The 14,276-nt window shown below is 32.4% G+C and overlaps 3 protein-coding genes across 3 annotated transcripts; 1 reads left to right on the top strand and 2 right to left on the bottom strand.

Moving 5' to 3' along the window:
- Positions 1 to 988: 988 nt before the first annotated feature.
- On the bottom strand, positions 989 to 7,361 carry LOC106667873 (regulator of G-protein signaling 7). The gene is made up of 13 exons (XM_014396104.2): positions 7,177 to 7,361; positions 6,245 to 6,377; positions 6,081 to 6,177; positions 5,951 to 6,001; positions 5,786 to 5,892; positions 3,907 to 3,958; positions 3,462 to 3,685; positions 2,562 to 2,752; positions 2,379 to 2,492; positions 2,193 to 2,318; positions 1,918 to 2,104; positions 1,610 to 1,702; positions 989 to 1,548 (listed from the first exon to the last, which is right to left on the bottom strand). Exons 2-13 carry the CDS (start codon positions 6,359 to 6,361, stop codon positions 1,486 to 1,488), a joined length of 1,422 nt encoding a protein of 473 aa, XP_014251590.1. The 5' UTR covers positions 6,362 to 6,377; positions 7,177 to 7,361; the 3' UTR covers positions 989 to 1,485.
- Positions 7,362 to 8,163: 802 nt separating this feature from the next.
- On the top strand, positions 8,164 to 8,922 carry LOC106667760 (G/T mismatch-specific thymine DNA glycosylase-like). Its single transcript, XM_014395905.1, has one exon. It carries the CDS (start codon positions 8,164 to 8,166, stop codon positions 8,920 to 8,922), a length of 759 nt encoding a protein of 252 aa, XP_014251391.1.
- Positions 8,923 to 11,938: 3,016 nt separating this feature from the next.
- LOC106667869 (AP-1 complex subunit mu-1) lies at positions 11,939 to 13,536 on the bottom strand. The gene has a single exon (XM_014396101.2). It carries the CDS (start codon positions 13,282 to 13,284, stop codon positions 12,016 to 12,018), a length of 1,269 nt encoding a protein of 422 aa, XP_014251587.1. The 5' UTR covers positions 13,285 to 13,536; the 3' UTR covers positions 11,939 to 12,015.
- Between the last annotated feature and the right edge of the window lie 740 nt (positions 13,537 to 14,276).

Here is a 14,276-nt window from a genome sequence, read left to right as displayed (position 1 = left end):
TTATATATTTTTTTTAATGTTGAAGTTATGTAAAGTTTATAACAATAAATATATTATGCATATTTACATTTTTTTTTTTTCTCCAAAGATTACATTTCAATTTGCAATGCATGGTCGAGAAGTATCCTGTAGATTGTAGAAGTAACAGCCCTTTGATAAACAACAAATAACAATAAACCACTTAGATTTATCTGAAATTTTATGTGCAAATTACTTGGTAACATAGAACATCAAACATGTTGTATATATCATATATATTATTTTTGTAAACTATAATGAAGAGTGTTATAACACGTAACTATTATATGATGTGATCTTTTCTATAATTTTGTTTTTTCTTTGCGTACATTGCAAATTTAAAAGTTAACAAAAAACAATCTGGGAAAAACACCAATTGAATATTTTACATATTTTTTTTAATAATATAATTTTTTTAATATATAAACCTAAATTCCATGCTGATAGAAAAATCTAGCAAAAGTTGAAAGCTCTGACAAAATTCATTAACTCAATTTTGTAAAATAAAATCTACAATTGCTCCCTGTTTAATAAACTTTTTGTTTGTTTGTATCATTGAATATTATTGCACCATCTATTTTTAATTAGAAGCTATACAATTATTTTTTATTTTACCTACTTAGTCTACATTTCAGAAAAGCAGGTGAATGTCTATAAAAAACGCTCCTCCCATACATCTAAACCTTTATTATAATCAGACAACGCTACTAAATTAAAGGTCATATTTTAATCTTAAGCTGGTGCACCGTACAAGCATAACACTGCACATTAATTGGATCACTAATTCTAAATAATTTATCAAATAAAAAAGTGAAATTATAATTATTGAAAATGCTGTGATACTTGCCAACATAATTAATTATTTATTAAACTTTTTTGAAAAACATTTGATAATAAAATGATTGATAATAATAAATCATTTTGATATAAAATCATTCTAAACTTTACATTTGTTAATAATTACTAAATACTAATGTTTGTAAGCAATTTAAATGATTGATTTTTAATGATCCAATTAAGTTTATATTTATAGAGATTATTTTACTGTAGTCCTGAAAGTATCATATAAATTATTAAATGCAATTCTAGGAAAATATCAAAATAGATCTTTTCCTTTTACCCAGAAGTACAATCGTTAAAATAAAAAACTGCTAATATTAATAATTGGTTTGTGTAAAAAAATTAAGTCTAACAATCTGTAAGAATACCCGTACATTGATTTGATGTTACACTTTTTTTAAAATGTTTACAGATCTCACTATATTTCTTTATGGCAATTTTCATATATTATAAAAAAATGAGCAAACTCATTTACGTTTAAGTATCCAATTTAATTTACACAATGATGGCAAGGGTCCAAGAGTTGACTTGTTTGCTTGTTAACATTAAAAATAAAAACCAAAAGAATGAAAATTAAAAGAACGAAAAATGAAATTATTTCCTTGGACTCATTTCTTTTTATCACAATTAAGAATTAGCATCTTTCCTCCCAGAAAATGAAACAATCGACCTGATTCCTTTCATAGATGTCTGTAAAAATATATGTGTGTTAATTATGTAAGCAATTTTATGAAAAAATAAATCTTCTAACCTTTTTTTTCGAACCTTGAAGAAAATCCTTATACATTTCTGACCTAAGATACCTTGAATATGAATCTGTCTTCATCAAATGATAGACATGCGCCTACAATTCAAAATCAGTAATATTTATATCTAAATCATGTTAAAAATAATGATTAGGTTTCATGGTCCGACTGACCAATTAAATTAATTAATCTTTAAGGTTGAGATAAAAAAGGACAGTGCCACAGGCAGGATTCGAACCACGACTTTCGTGCCGTCCGCTTTACCTCGACCAATACCTACTTAAAGATTAATTATTTAAAATATAATGCTTACCGCTGCTGGATCAAATGTCCACCGGTCGGGTTTAACCATGTTTTTCTTTGTTATTTCATTTGAATGCGAGTCAATGTTGACCGGGCATGATGCATCAGGAGCAAGGTACTCGTTCCAGATCTCTTTGACCTTTTCAGCAACCTCACTCTGTGGCAAGGCTTTCAATTCTTCTACAGCTTCCCAGAATCTGAAACACAAAAATACAATTTTTTTTATATTCTAAATATTTTTAATAATGTCTTATGTTATTAAAAATATTTCTTTGTTAAAATTACTTGAGGTTTTCTCCAGAGAATTCTTTGTCTAAAAACCTAGCAAATTGCTCTCGCCCAGCAGGATCTGCCAGCAGTTCTTGCAGGCTAAAGGCCCATCTCTTAACTCTACGGGCAGCAACATCTTTCCTAAAATCACAAATCAGTCAGAACAGAATGAATCGTTTAAACAAATAAATAAATAAATACCCTTGTTTTTCTTGTTCCCAAAAATCTGGGTTATCAGATACCCAAGGGTTGGCAACGTCAGGAGAAGTGAAAAATGGATCGTATTCTGAGTACTGCTCAAAATAGCTTATATAGCTTAAAAAATACAAAACATTTGTGATTATATGCAGCACAAAATAAATTGTAATTAACGTTCAAACTTACGACTCGGCGACTTTAGATATTTTTATATTTGATCTGTCCAGACGTGTCTTGAGAAAAGAAATTTCTTTCTGCAAGTTTTCTATCACCTGTTCATTTGAAGATCCACCCTGCGCACCTTTTGATGTTGTCGAAGGCTTATTCATTCGGCATGCCTTTTTAATGTCCAATTCTGTCGTATTTACACAACCAGGCTGAGAAAAACAATATTTTTTTAAATTGTTAATTTATTATTTAAACAGTATATACAGTGGACTCTTGTTAAATTGAAACTTGATAATAAAATGTTTGATAATACAAACTCCTCAACAGGTCAATTTTGAATTTAAAAAATTCTGTTTTTATACACTACATAATGCAAAATATTTTTTGTAACAGAGGGAGGAGAAAGTGTAGGCTTTAAATCGAAATGTAGCTACTTCTCCTTTATTATTTTAATTTTTTCTTTGTAATATTCCTCTAAATTTCCATGAATTATGTAATTCCTTCTTGCCTAAAGTTTCTTAGAAATTTCTCTAGTTTGTTATGTTCAGCGGTCTGTGTTTTGTCAGTGTGTTATGTTCAGCACTAGTCAATTTTGAAAATCATTTAAACGATGGACACCAGACCACATTGAAAATTGCTTCTCTATTTTTTTAATAATGTATAACAATGTTCAATTTTACAGTTGATCTGTTGCGGCGTTTTCATTATTTTTATGATGTTTTACATATGTATAATTCTTGTAATAACTTGGAAAAGGGCATATCAAGTTTTAATCATTTTTTTTCTTCTTTCCTCTTGATATTTCGAAACCCAATGGATTAAAAAAAGAATTCAAATTATCAAGAGGAAAGAAAAACAATTTTTTTAAATCCATTGGGTTTCAAATTATCAAGAATTGACTGTATAATTAATAATTACCATAGGTCTGTGCATATCCCAGAAAGCCCTCTCCTGCGAGTCCAGAACTTTCCTTTCCAGCTTGTCTCTCTTCTTGTCCACTTTGCTTTGAGCTTCCGCCTGCATAAAGATGAACTCCCATTTCCTTGAAAACATTTTCTGAAGTCTTGCGAGGCTTTCGGCCTCATAATCGGCCAGTTCTAGCCTTGTTTTGTTTTGCATTGTACGTTTGCACAAATAAACGGCTATAACACATAAATACCATCGATTTTACAACATTTACAAGTTTTATTAATATACAAGGGTTCAACTATAGTAAACTATAAACAGCATAAATTAAGCATCTATAATAATCTCTCATGCAACCATTTCAAGCTAATTTGTACATCTTTGTGTGAACAAAAAATAATTATTTTATAAGGAATTGTGTTTTCATGCAACATTCTCTTTTTTGTTCTCTAATTACCGTAATCAGTATTTTCTGGCTCCCAGCAATTGGATGGCCAAAAGTAAGGTGTCTAAAAAAATAATTACAGACCAAACTTATTTTCAATTGAAGTTTAATTCATATCAATAAATTCATTTGTAATGGGTGATGGCGTGAAAACAATTTAGATTATGTCCAAAAAATGCATGCAACATAAGAGAAATTCTGCTAAATCTGTCCTAAAATTATTTCACATGAGGCTCAGATTTTTTCTTTATACATTATACATATAATATAGTAATGTACAATTATACCGAAGATCCAATTTAATCTTATAAAGCTATTGACATATTAGTATCCAAGCAAAAAAAAAAGTTTTTGTTGACCTATTTTGATTTATTTTATAAATAGCTTTATTAATAAACATTATTATTATACAATACAAAACACCTCATACCTTTTATAAAAAGAAGGAAGCTCATTATAAAAGCTCCCACTATAAAGGATGAAGCCTTAAATTTCTCCAAAGAAACAAAGTACCTAGGTAAAACCCTTGACCAAAGGCTCAAATGGGGAAAACACATAGGTAACATTCTGCATAAAGCCAAGACTATATCAAGACTATATCTTTGATCAACTAAGCACTGATCAAAGATTATTCAATTAAAACTGGGGAATAAACCCCCAAATGACCTACTTGTGCCACGGTTGGACCCTGGGTTACATACAGAGCTCTAGCATGGTGACCAAAAACACCGAACAAGGGACCGCAGACCAAACTGGGGCAATGCATACCCATTAGAGCACTTGACCTGACCTTCTACCTTTACATATTTATGTACAAAAGGTGGCTTTTGAGAGTGTCGAGATACAAAGAAATAAAGCCAGATTTAAATAGGAACCAAGACAAAATTTTGGAAAGAATTAAAATGAATGAGATGGTACTAAATGCATATACTTTCTACTCCACTCATCTGAGTGCCAAAACTAGTCTAATGACTCTGGAAAAACAAAACAAGATTACCTTAAAGTAGGTTCACGGACATAAAGGCATAGAAGGAAATCAACAGGCTGACCAGCTAGCCAAAAAAGGTGCAGCCCTCTCGCCCATGGGATCAGAACCACAACTAGGCGCACCGGAGTGTTTACTTTAGATGGAACTGGAAAAATGGCCTGAGAAAGAAAAACTCAAACACCAGTATGAGGCAAGCTAAAATTTATAAAAGAAGGCAGAGGAACTCCTCTTTCTCAACAGGCAGAATTTCAGAAAAAATATACGCCTCCAATACCCTCTTAACTAACACCTAAAGAAGATGGGATCTGGGAAGAGGCACCAAAGAAAGTGCTTAGCTCATCAGAAAAAGCACACTTTCCAAAGTATGGTTACAAACTATAGGGGTTCCACAAGTATTTAAGTCACAGTGGAGGAAAGAATTGTCATAATCCTATATTCTTCTTATTTAACATTTAAAAAGAAAAAAAAAATAATTTTAACGATTTGACAGATATGTACATCGCGATTTTTTCCCTCAAAATTAATCAACTGAGGTGATATCGACAATCTTCATTCTAAAAAAAAAAAAAAAAAAAGATAATTAAATATTAATGTAGTAGATTTTTCTTTAAGAAATTTAGTCCCGTCATTTTTTGATTTTTATTTATAAGATATCAGTTTCACGGGCTTCTGCCTCCCCTCTTCAGACTTATCTCGGTTTATTATTACAAAAATAAAAATTGATTTTTAGAATGAATAAACTTCTTGAAGATAAACCTACTACATGTGATCCAGCCTGTAGTAGAAAAACCAATGAGATATAAACTAAATATTAAATTCCTACTACTCTCTACAATCACAATTATTGTATTTAATAGATTTAAACTGACAATAAAAAAAAGGCAAGAATAGAAAATAACACACCTGAAAGCGATAAAAGGTGTTATCATTTTTAACTGTCAACATGTGATCGTCTATAGGAAACAGATATCCATGTGATGCCATTTGATGAGCCAAATGAAGAGCCTCAGCTAAAAGAAAACACAAAATTAATTTTAAGTTTGATTATTATGTCTTATAATTACTAACTTTGATCATCGACATCTAGGTTTTTCATCATCCATAATATAAGATCGGAACCTAAAAACATACGTATATATTTGAATTATCTTGTGTTTTTATGAGATTTATTATGACATCATAGTTAGAAAATATTCACCCGTGAACACTGATGGTATTTTTGACATGAAACTCTTAACAGTCCTTACGGGGACTCCTGACGTTTCATCTTGCATTCTTTCAACAATTGCTTCCATCTGGAATTATTTAAAATAAACGTTTAATTATTATTAATTTTTTTAACATGATATAATAGTAATATACTTTTGCATAAACGAGGTGATTTGGTGAGTCATCATGACAGGGAGTGGTGGCCTGCTGCTGCTGGTGATTATCAAATTTCCTCCGCCCTCCACCCTTCTCAGAGCTCATTGTTACCATATCCTCCACGCACGACCTGAAACGGAAAAAGGAAACAAATAACCATTCACGATTCTAGTGTATTTTAACAATTTAAAACGACAAACTCGATAAATACTTTTATTTTATTCAAATTATCACATATATATATCGCAGTGTTTTGAATAAATTAAACTTTCGTTGAAGCAGAACGGTTTTTCACTGACAATGGCACAACAGCAACAAATGGCCAAAACGCATTTGAGTAATTCAAGAAACCCTGAGTAGACGGATCCGGAAAATATATAAAAAAAAGAAAGAATCTATCTTTGCTATAAGATGTGCTTTCTCTACTTTTATGTTTGTTTAAACAGCCTTTCCCTCTTAAAACACAAACACATATAAATCAAAATACAATTTTAATGAATGTTGAAAGAAATGTTGTCTATGCAAATGTTCAAACCATGTAATATCAACTTGAATCTTGTCGAGTTCAAGTTAATGATCTTTCCAAACGATAAATCAACTGTTCAACAATCGTAAGTTTTTCGTTCAATAGCATAAAGGATATATTACCAGGTTTTTGCCTATTAATGAATACTTTTGTGGAATAGTTTACGTTATTCTTATTTGCTATTTCATGCATTTCAACAAGTGATATTAACATGCAAAGTTAACAGGGTGGTGTTTTGTAGCAAATCTACCATAATTATTTCTTTTTAGGGTTGGTAATCAGGTAGAGTGGACGTTTATAGCAAGAGTTCGATTATTTGAAAAAAAAATGTGTATGTACAAATAAGGATGGTGATAAAAGATAAAGGTTTGACTATTTACAGTAAATATAAAACGTTTAAAACCTTTTTTTATTATTTTCCCCCTCAACTCGGCATCGTTACTCTAAGAAAACTTGAGTATTATCATGTTTGTTGTTAGTTCACTTCACCCTGCGGGCGAAGGGTTTTTAAAAATCTGGCTTTAAAGCCAACAAAAGTAAACAGAAATTAAAAATGTCACAGAACTCGGTTGATAAAACTTCAATCTATCTCTGTCTCTCTCACACCTGGATTCCCACCATACACAATAGAGCATCTGTATCACAAATGTGTCAGATTCCACTTAGAGACGACGAGATGGAGCACTAATGGAACTACATCTGTAATGCAATGGAATTTTCTTCTTGTTCTTTTGCTACTATTGAAATAATCCTTTTTTAATAATAATAATTGGTTTACATATCAGTAGAAACTTCTTTGATTCAATCTTCTCAGAAAATTGTTTGTACTTTATGAATCCTTAAAAAATGGTACTAATTTAAAATCTAGCTACGTAATTTTTATTTAAAAGAAAGATATGTGAGAAAATTTTATTTATCTCTCTGATGTTCATGTTGTTTCAGCGAGATAATATTTTCAATGTTTCCTTTTTAAACGATATCCCATTAAAAAACAAAACGAAAACGAAAGGTTTCTTGATATGTAAAACCAGAAATTTAATAATTTAATTTTAATTCAAAAGATATTTAAGGTCGGATTTTAGAGCCAAATTTATAGATTTACTCTGATGTTCAGTTTGTGAGGAGCCACCCTCTTGTGGTGACATCTGTTTATCATCGATTTATATTGATATTGTAATTCAATTTATTATTCTATTTCGTAAAAGTTATTTAAAAATGGTCAATCTGAAATATTATTTATAACAAATACTCTAAAAGATTAAATATATTTTAACTTAATTTTTTTTTAATAATTAGTAACCGTACATGAAAGGTTTTTATGTACAATGTTAACTACATACCTTTAAGGTAGATTCAAATAACATCTAATTTAAGGTAGAATCAAATTCAGATGGGTTCTGGCAGGAAAAGGAAAAATATGTTCGATGGGATGTCGGAGGAGGAAGTGTGTCAGTTGAAACTGCCAGACCGTTTAAGAGCCGATTTAGATATCCTGGTTGTAGGGATAAACCCTGGTATGTTTTCTGCATACAAAGGACATCATTATGCCAAACCTGGTAACCATTTTTGGAAGTGCCTTTATCTCTCAGGACTGACACCGAGGCAGTTGTCTGCTTCTGAGGATGAAACACTGCCTGGTTTGGGTATCGGTTTGACCAACATTGTCGAGAGGACGACCCGGAGTAGTTCGGATTTAGACAAGAAAGAAATTCAAGCCGGCGCTGAAATACTCGTCGTGAAGATCAACAAGCTCCGGCCCAAGATTGCGGTCTTCAACGGTAAACAGATATATGAGGTTTTTTCCGGAAAGAAGAAGTTCAACTTGGGCCTCCAGCCAGAGCTCGTACAAGGGACAAATTACACTCATATATGGGTTATGCCTTCATCAAGTGGAAGGTGTACTACACCATGCAGGGCTGAAGATAAAGTACCTTATTACGTAGCCCTTAAAAAATTCAGAGACTATCTGAACGGACATTTGAGTGAAATAGATGAGAAAGAACTTGTATTTGCTCCTCTTAAAATGCAGAAAATACATAAAAATGAATACAAAGAGTCTCTGTATTTCAAAAACCAATTAAATGATGGGGATGATAAATGTTTAGATAGAAAAAAAGAAACTCTTACAAAAAAACCTAAACAAAAGTGAATTGATTCTCTAGATTTCTTTAAAAATCTGTACAAAAATGTAAATAATAATTATAAGTAATTTGTAGCAAATTGATGTTTGAGGTTTTTTGTCATAATTCTTTCTTAGTATATAAATTTTAATTTTATATTACACCAAATGGCATATAATAATAATCTTTTTTTTAAATTATTTTTTTGTAATTAAGGTAGTGAACCGCCGCTGGGCTATTTCATCTTGATTCAGAACGCCATTTATTTCTTTTATTTATTGTTTTACTTTAGTTTTATTTTATTATTAATATATGATAATTTTTGTTTTGCTTTGAGTATGTTTGTATTTTTTAGAAATTCAAACATTTTATTTAGGCATGTTGATTCGTCTCTTAGGATCTCTTACTCTTTTTGGGAGGTTGAACTCTGGCTGTTTTTAAAAGTTGACAATCAGGTAGTATATGTTTCGCAGTCAAGGATACTTGCATGTGCTGAATTGTGGAGGTGTTTCAATGTTTGTGAGGTGGCCATGTGTGTATCTGGTATGTCCGATCCGTAGCCTGATCAGTTACTTCTTCTTGTCTGCTTTGTCAGAAGCACCTGACAGAATCTTTGATGCTTCGCAGTTTATTGTCTATGATGTTGTGCCAGGCTTGTTCCCAATCTCTCCATATTTTGTGTTTTAGTGTGATTCTAAATTCCCACGTGGATTCGCTGTCACTGGAATTCCTTGTTCTTTCTCTTTTTGCCTGAATGCCAGCTTAAGTATTGCCTTGAATATCACAGTGTCTGGGCAACCACATAAGGATTGGTTTATTTTGATATTTCAATTTTTGGATTTTTATGAGGTTGTCCTAGATTAGTGCGTTTTCAGTGAAGATATGTTTTATGGCAAATAATGCAAACAAGGAATTGCGGACTGTAGAGTAACTATCATTTTTTTTTATCAGTAAAGGTGATTTTTTTATTGCTAATAATTCTGCAGTAAAGTTGTTACATATTGAGGGAAGTTTAAATTTGTATATTTCATTGCCATGATAAACTGAGGCACCAATTCCATCCATGTAGGTAAAATCAGCATCAAGTTTGCTTTTAACTCTTAGAAATTCCTGTTTGTATTCATGTACTGCTTTTGGCTAGTTGACTTAGATGTAATGAAATTCATGAGCTCTGGGAGAGTCCAAGGTTGACTAGGTGAAGGTAAGTGTTTTAATATTAGTGTGAGGTTAATGATTGTGTTTTGTGTATATGTCTATACTTTGTTTGAAAATGTTTTACGTGTACTGTTGTTAATGTTAAAAATGCTATTGTTAGGTAAGAGTTCATTTAGTGGGCGTGAGGGAGTAGAGATTTTAGTAAAGATCTTGTAGAAGGAGTCTGTTTGATTTGGGGAGTTCACCAGTATGTAGGCTGTTTATTGGGCAAGAGCGGAAAGTCCTGTTGCAATTCTGAATCCTGTATTTCCAATGGAGCTTCATTTTGCCAGTATACATTCTGTTGCAGACACAAGCATTGCAACCATATTTTAGTTTTGATTTGACTAAAGTTCTATTTAAGGTTAGCATGCTCTTTATGTCAGCTCTGCATGTGATGCAACTTAGAGATCTAAGGAGATTTATATAGGATCGGCATGACTGTTTATTGTTGCAAAATGTCGTTCCCAGTTTATGTGTTTGTCGAAGTTGAGGCCTAGGTAACAAAATGGGACAACATAGGGGATTGTAGTTAATTTTTATGGAGGTAATGTACATGGAGTTCTTTTACATCTTTGCTGCTATTTTTGATGGGGAGATATTGAATCCACTGTTTTCTAGCCAATGGTTGGTTGTGTTTAAATTGTTGCATTTGGTGTTGTAATATATCTATGTTTTTGCTGCTACAGAAAATGACCAAATCATCAGCATACAACATTGCTCATACATGTTTGAAAATATTGTTGAGGCTTAAGCAGAATAATGTGTCACTTAGTACACATCCTTTTAGATGATGGTTTGATTGTGTATTTCCGCATTGTACTCTATTGGTTGTTTTTTAGAAACTGTATTAAGAATTTCAGAATGTGTCCATTTATTCTTGTCAATTAGTGTGTGAAGTAAGTCATCTGCATGTTCAATATCTACAAACACAGCTAGGACTTTTTCCTGTTTTTCAAATGCCTTGAGTGTGTAGGTGTCAAGAGAGACTAGGTTTCTCTTGTGCTGTGATGTTTACAGAACTTGCTTTGCCACTCGGCAGTAGTTTTTTGTTTCTAGAAACCAGTGTAATCTTAGCATAATTAGTTTTTCTGGTATTTTGAATAGGCATAAAGTGAGGGATATTTGATGGTAGTTTGTTAGATGAAGAGAGGATTTTAGTAAGGTCTTAGTTGAGATGAAAAAGTTAGTGTTACAAACAAGATTTGAACCAACAACTTTCGGCTCTAAGCTCACAATGGCTCAAGTTGTTAGAGCAGCGGTGTATTGAGTCGAATGTCATGGGTTCAAATCCCACTCGTGTCACTAACATTTTCATCTCAACCAAAACTATACATAAAACTTATGATTTTTCCTTCTTGAAGGTAGGATAATAAGTCATCTCAAAAAAACGACAATCAGTTTTTATCTACAACGTTTCAGATTTATTTTAATCAGTGTATTTATTTTAACCTAGTCAGGTTCAAAATGTTAAAATGTTTGTTCGGAGATTGAGAGACTTAAATATGTACCATACTGACTCTTTTTTTAGATAAACTTATAAAATATTAATGATAGATGACCACTGTTTTAACCATTGCGTTAACTCACCTGAGGAAAGATTAAAATAAATCTGAAACGTTGTGGATAAAAACTGGTTGTGATTTTTTTGAGATGACCTATTATCCCACCTTCAAGAAGGAAAAATCATAAGTTAAACTTTACATAAAATTAATGATTAATTGATATAATAATAATCTTTATTTTTGCCTTTTAGACCAGCCTTCAAAATGGTAATACCCTGTGCGGATAGTAAAAATAGATAGCTAAAATAAAACTTTGAAAGGATAGGGTGAAAGATAAAGAAATGAGTTTTTTTATATAATAAGATAGAATTCTGTTTATTGTGGAATATTAAATAAAATATACATTTGTATGATGACACTAATTTAGTTGGTGCGGAGTTGGTAGTCACCATTTTGTGTAATATACCGTACCCATGGTAATGCCTGGTAGCCGCTTTTTTCAATAATTTTCAGATAACGTACTTGTATTCCGGATGTAGTGAAATAAGGGATTTCAAATTTAACTTGTATGGGAGGTTTGCCTTCTGTGTCTTCACATATGACACTGGGAAGGCCGAAATGCGCCCTCATGAGATATTCCTTCCCACCTGGGAACGACTTGATCATCCAAGTAATTGCGTTTTGTTCAGGGGCATACTTTACACTACCTACTGTCGTTTTGAACTTAGGGGAATCGGCATCGGCGGGGACTGGAATGACGACTTCAACATTGTTCGCCGTAGATCTGCGTTTGAACTGAGATTTGGCTTTAATCATGTACTCAACCCTGCTATGGGCGTAGCGTTCTATAACTGATTCAATCCAGATGAGTGGCTTAACATGGGTGTTAAGCCTGTAAGACATCAATTCGAATTCACCATCGGGAGGGATGAACGAGATGGTCCTGTCGTTCTCGAACCTAGACAGTCTCACGCACTGGTGAAATTTGACATCTTCGAGTTCGACTGATTTCGATTTACCTCTCCCCGTACTCTCAAACAGAACTTTATCATTCAATCCCAGCCTCAACTCTGGCATTCCGGAAAGGTAAACCCTCATTTTTATAGCTCCGACTATTTCACTTCTCAATACGTTACCGTTAGCATTGGCCAAGAGGTTTACGGACTCGATCACATCAAGAAACACCTCGTTTTTGCGGTACTTGATTCCTTCAGAACGCCAAGATACTGCGTTTGTCACAGCCATCGGGATCCTCGGCTGTATCTCAAGCTTATGACCTTCCTGGGTTATATACTCTTGCAGTATCTTACTGTCAGTAGTCTGCGGATAGCCGAAGTCGAGCAGCTCGTCCAAAAGCTCGTATATCACAACGAAATTGTCTCTTATGCTCTCCTCTTCGATTTCTTTGAAATACTCCGTCATGACTTGTACTATCTTGTGAAGGAAAACAAATACCAAAGCAATATTGGCGTTTTTCTTCGTCGTCGACACTATGTAAAGATTGTTGTACTTGATGAAGGCGAAAGTGCATTCCGTCGTTTGAATGAGAGGCGTAACGAGACCTTCTTCTTCTTTTTCCATCAACAAAGGCATAAACTTTTCTATAACTCCCATATCAATGTCACCTCTGTAATTCCTCGATATAAGCACTTTCCCTTTAACGTCCAAAATATAAATCGCCGACGCAGACATCTTCTTGGAATGTTGTAATCACCTTACCACTCACAAATAGCGGCTTTCTATAATAAAATTTCTAATATTTGACTCGTTTGGCTAAAAAACCTTTTGATTTAATCCTCGCTTAAGTACATCACGTAAATATATTTACTTTATTTAAAAACTTAAAATATTTACATAATAAAAACACGATCCTAAAGGATAAATGTGACTTTTGGAAGTTAACTAAATATCAGCCCGTCAACTCCCGAACGGGAACACCTGACTCTGACGTATTCAACTACATTTTTTCCATTTATTTCATTAATTATTTAAACTTTGGCCAGAATTTAGTCAAATTAAATAAAACTGAATGTTTATTAAATCTTATTTTTGAAAAATGAATCTATACTAATATAATTTATAAAATGAAGAACTGTGATTATATAGTGACCAATGTAAAGAAAATGACGTCGCCATGAAATAAGTTTTTCAAATTTATGATTGACCCATGAATAATTGAACTTGTTTGTATGAATTTTATTGCTTATAAGTTTTGATTTAAATTAATTTGTTTACGCACTTGTATTCAGTTGGCTCCATGGAATTTTTTTTCACTTAGTTAAATTATTTTGATTCCAGTAATAATTGTAATAACAGAAATGATGAATGGTGGAATGAGTGCCGTGTTCAATCCTTTTAAAAAGATAGTTCCTACTCACAGTAAGTGTCACTTTTGCAATTCATGTCGAGAGACGTGGTTGTAGAACTCCTTCAACCTGATGATGAGCTAAAAGCTCGAAATCCGGTTATTAAAACAACTTACTGTGAGTAGGAACTATCTTTTTAAAAGAATTATAACTTTTTATTTAGAGATCACAAGATGCGATGTGGTCTGGAGTGATGTAGTTTTAGAAAAACATTTTCTTTATCGTGCCACGTTCCGAACTTTATTGAGATCATCTTCAGGGCCTGGGAATTATAAACATTGTTTAAATTATACAAATACATATAAGATATGAATATGA

This window comes from Cimex lectularius, unplaced genomic scaffold (genome assembly GCF_000648675.2).
Source record: "Cimex lectularius strain Harlan isolate CLEC.00 unplaced genomic scaffold, Clec_2.1 scaffold87, whole genome shotgun sequence".
NCBI lineage: Eukaryota > Metazoa > Arthropoda > Insecta > Hemiptera > Cimicidae > Cimex > Cimex lectularius.
This window is presented reverse-complemented; position numbering and strand designations above follow the sequence as displayed.

What these genes read in the sequence shown, in the direction of transcription:
- LOC106667760 (XM_014395905.1), top strand. Translation starts at nt 8,164, where the DNA reads ATGGGTTCTGGCAGGAAAAGGAAAAATATGTTCGATGGGATGTCGGAG.
- LOC106667873 (XM_014396104.2), bottom strand. Translation starts at nt 6,361, where the DNA reads ATGGTAACAATGAGCTCTGAGAAGGGTGGAGGGCGGAGGAAATTTGAT. An exon ending in GCCAGAAAATACTGATTACG is followed by an intron (nt 3,686 to 3,906) that starts GTAATTAGAGAA and finishes TATGTGTTATAG; the next exon opens with CCGTTTATTTGTGCAAACGT. An exon ending in TTCTCTGGAGAAAACCTCAA is followed by an intron (nt 2,105 to 2,192) that starts GTAATTTTAACA and finishes TTTGTGTTTCAG; the next exon opens with ATTCTGGGAAGCTGTAGAAG.
- LOC106667869 (XM_014396101.2), bottom strand. Translation starts at nt 13,284, where the DNA reads ATGTCTGCGTCGGCGATTTATATTTTGGACGTTAAAGGGAAAGTGCTT.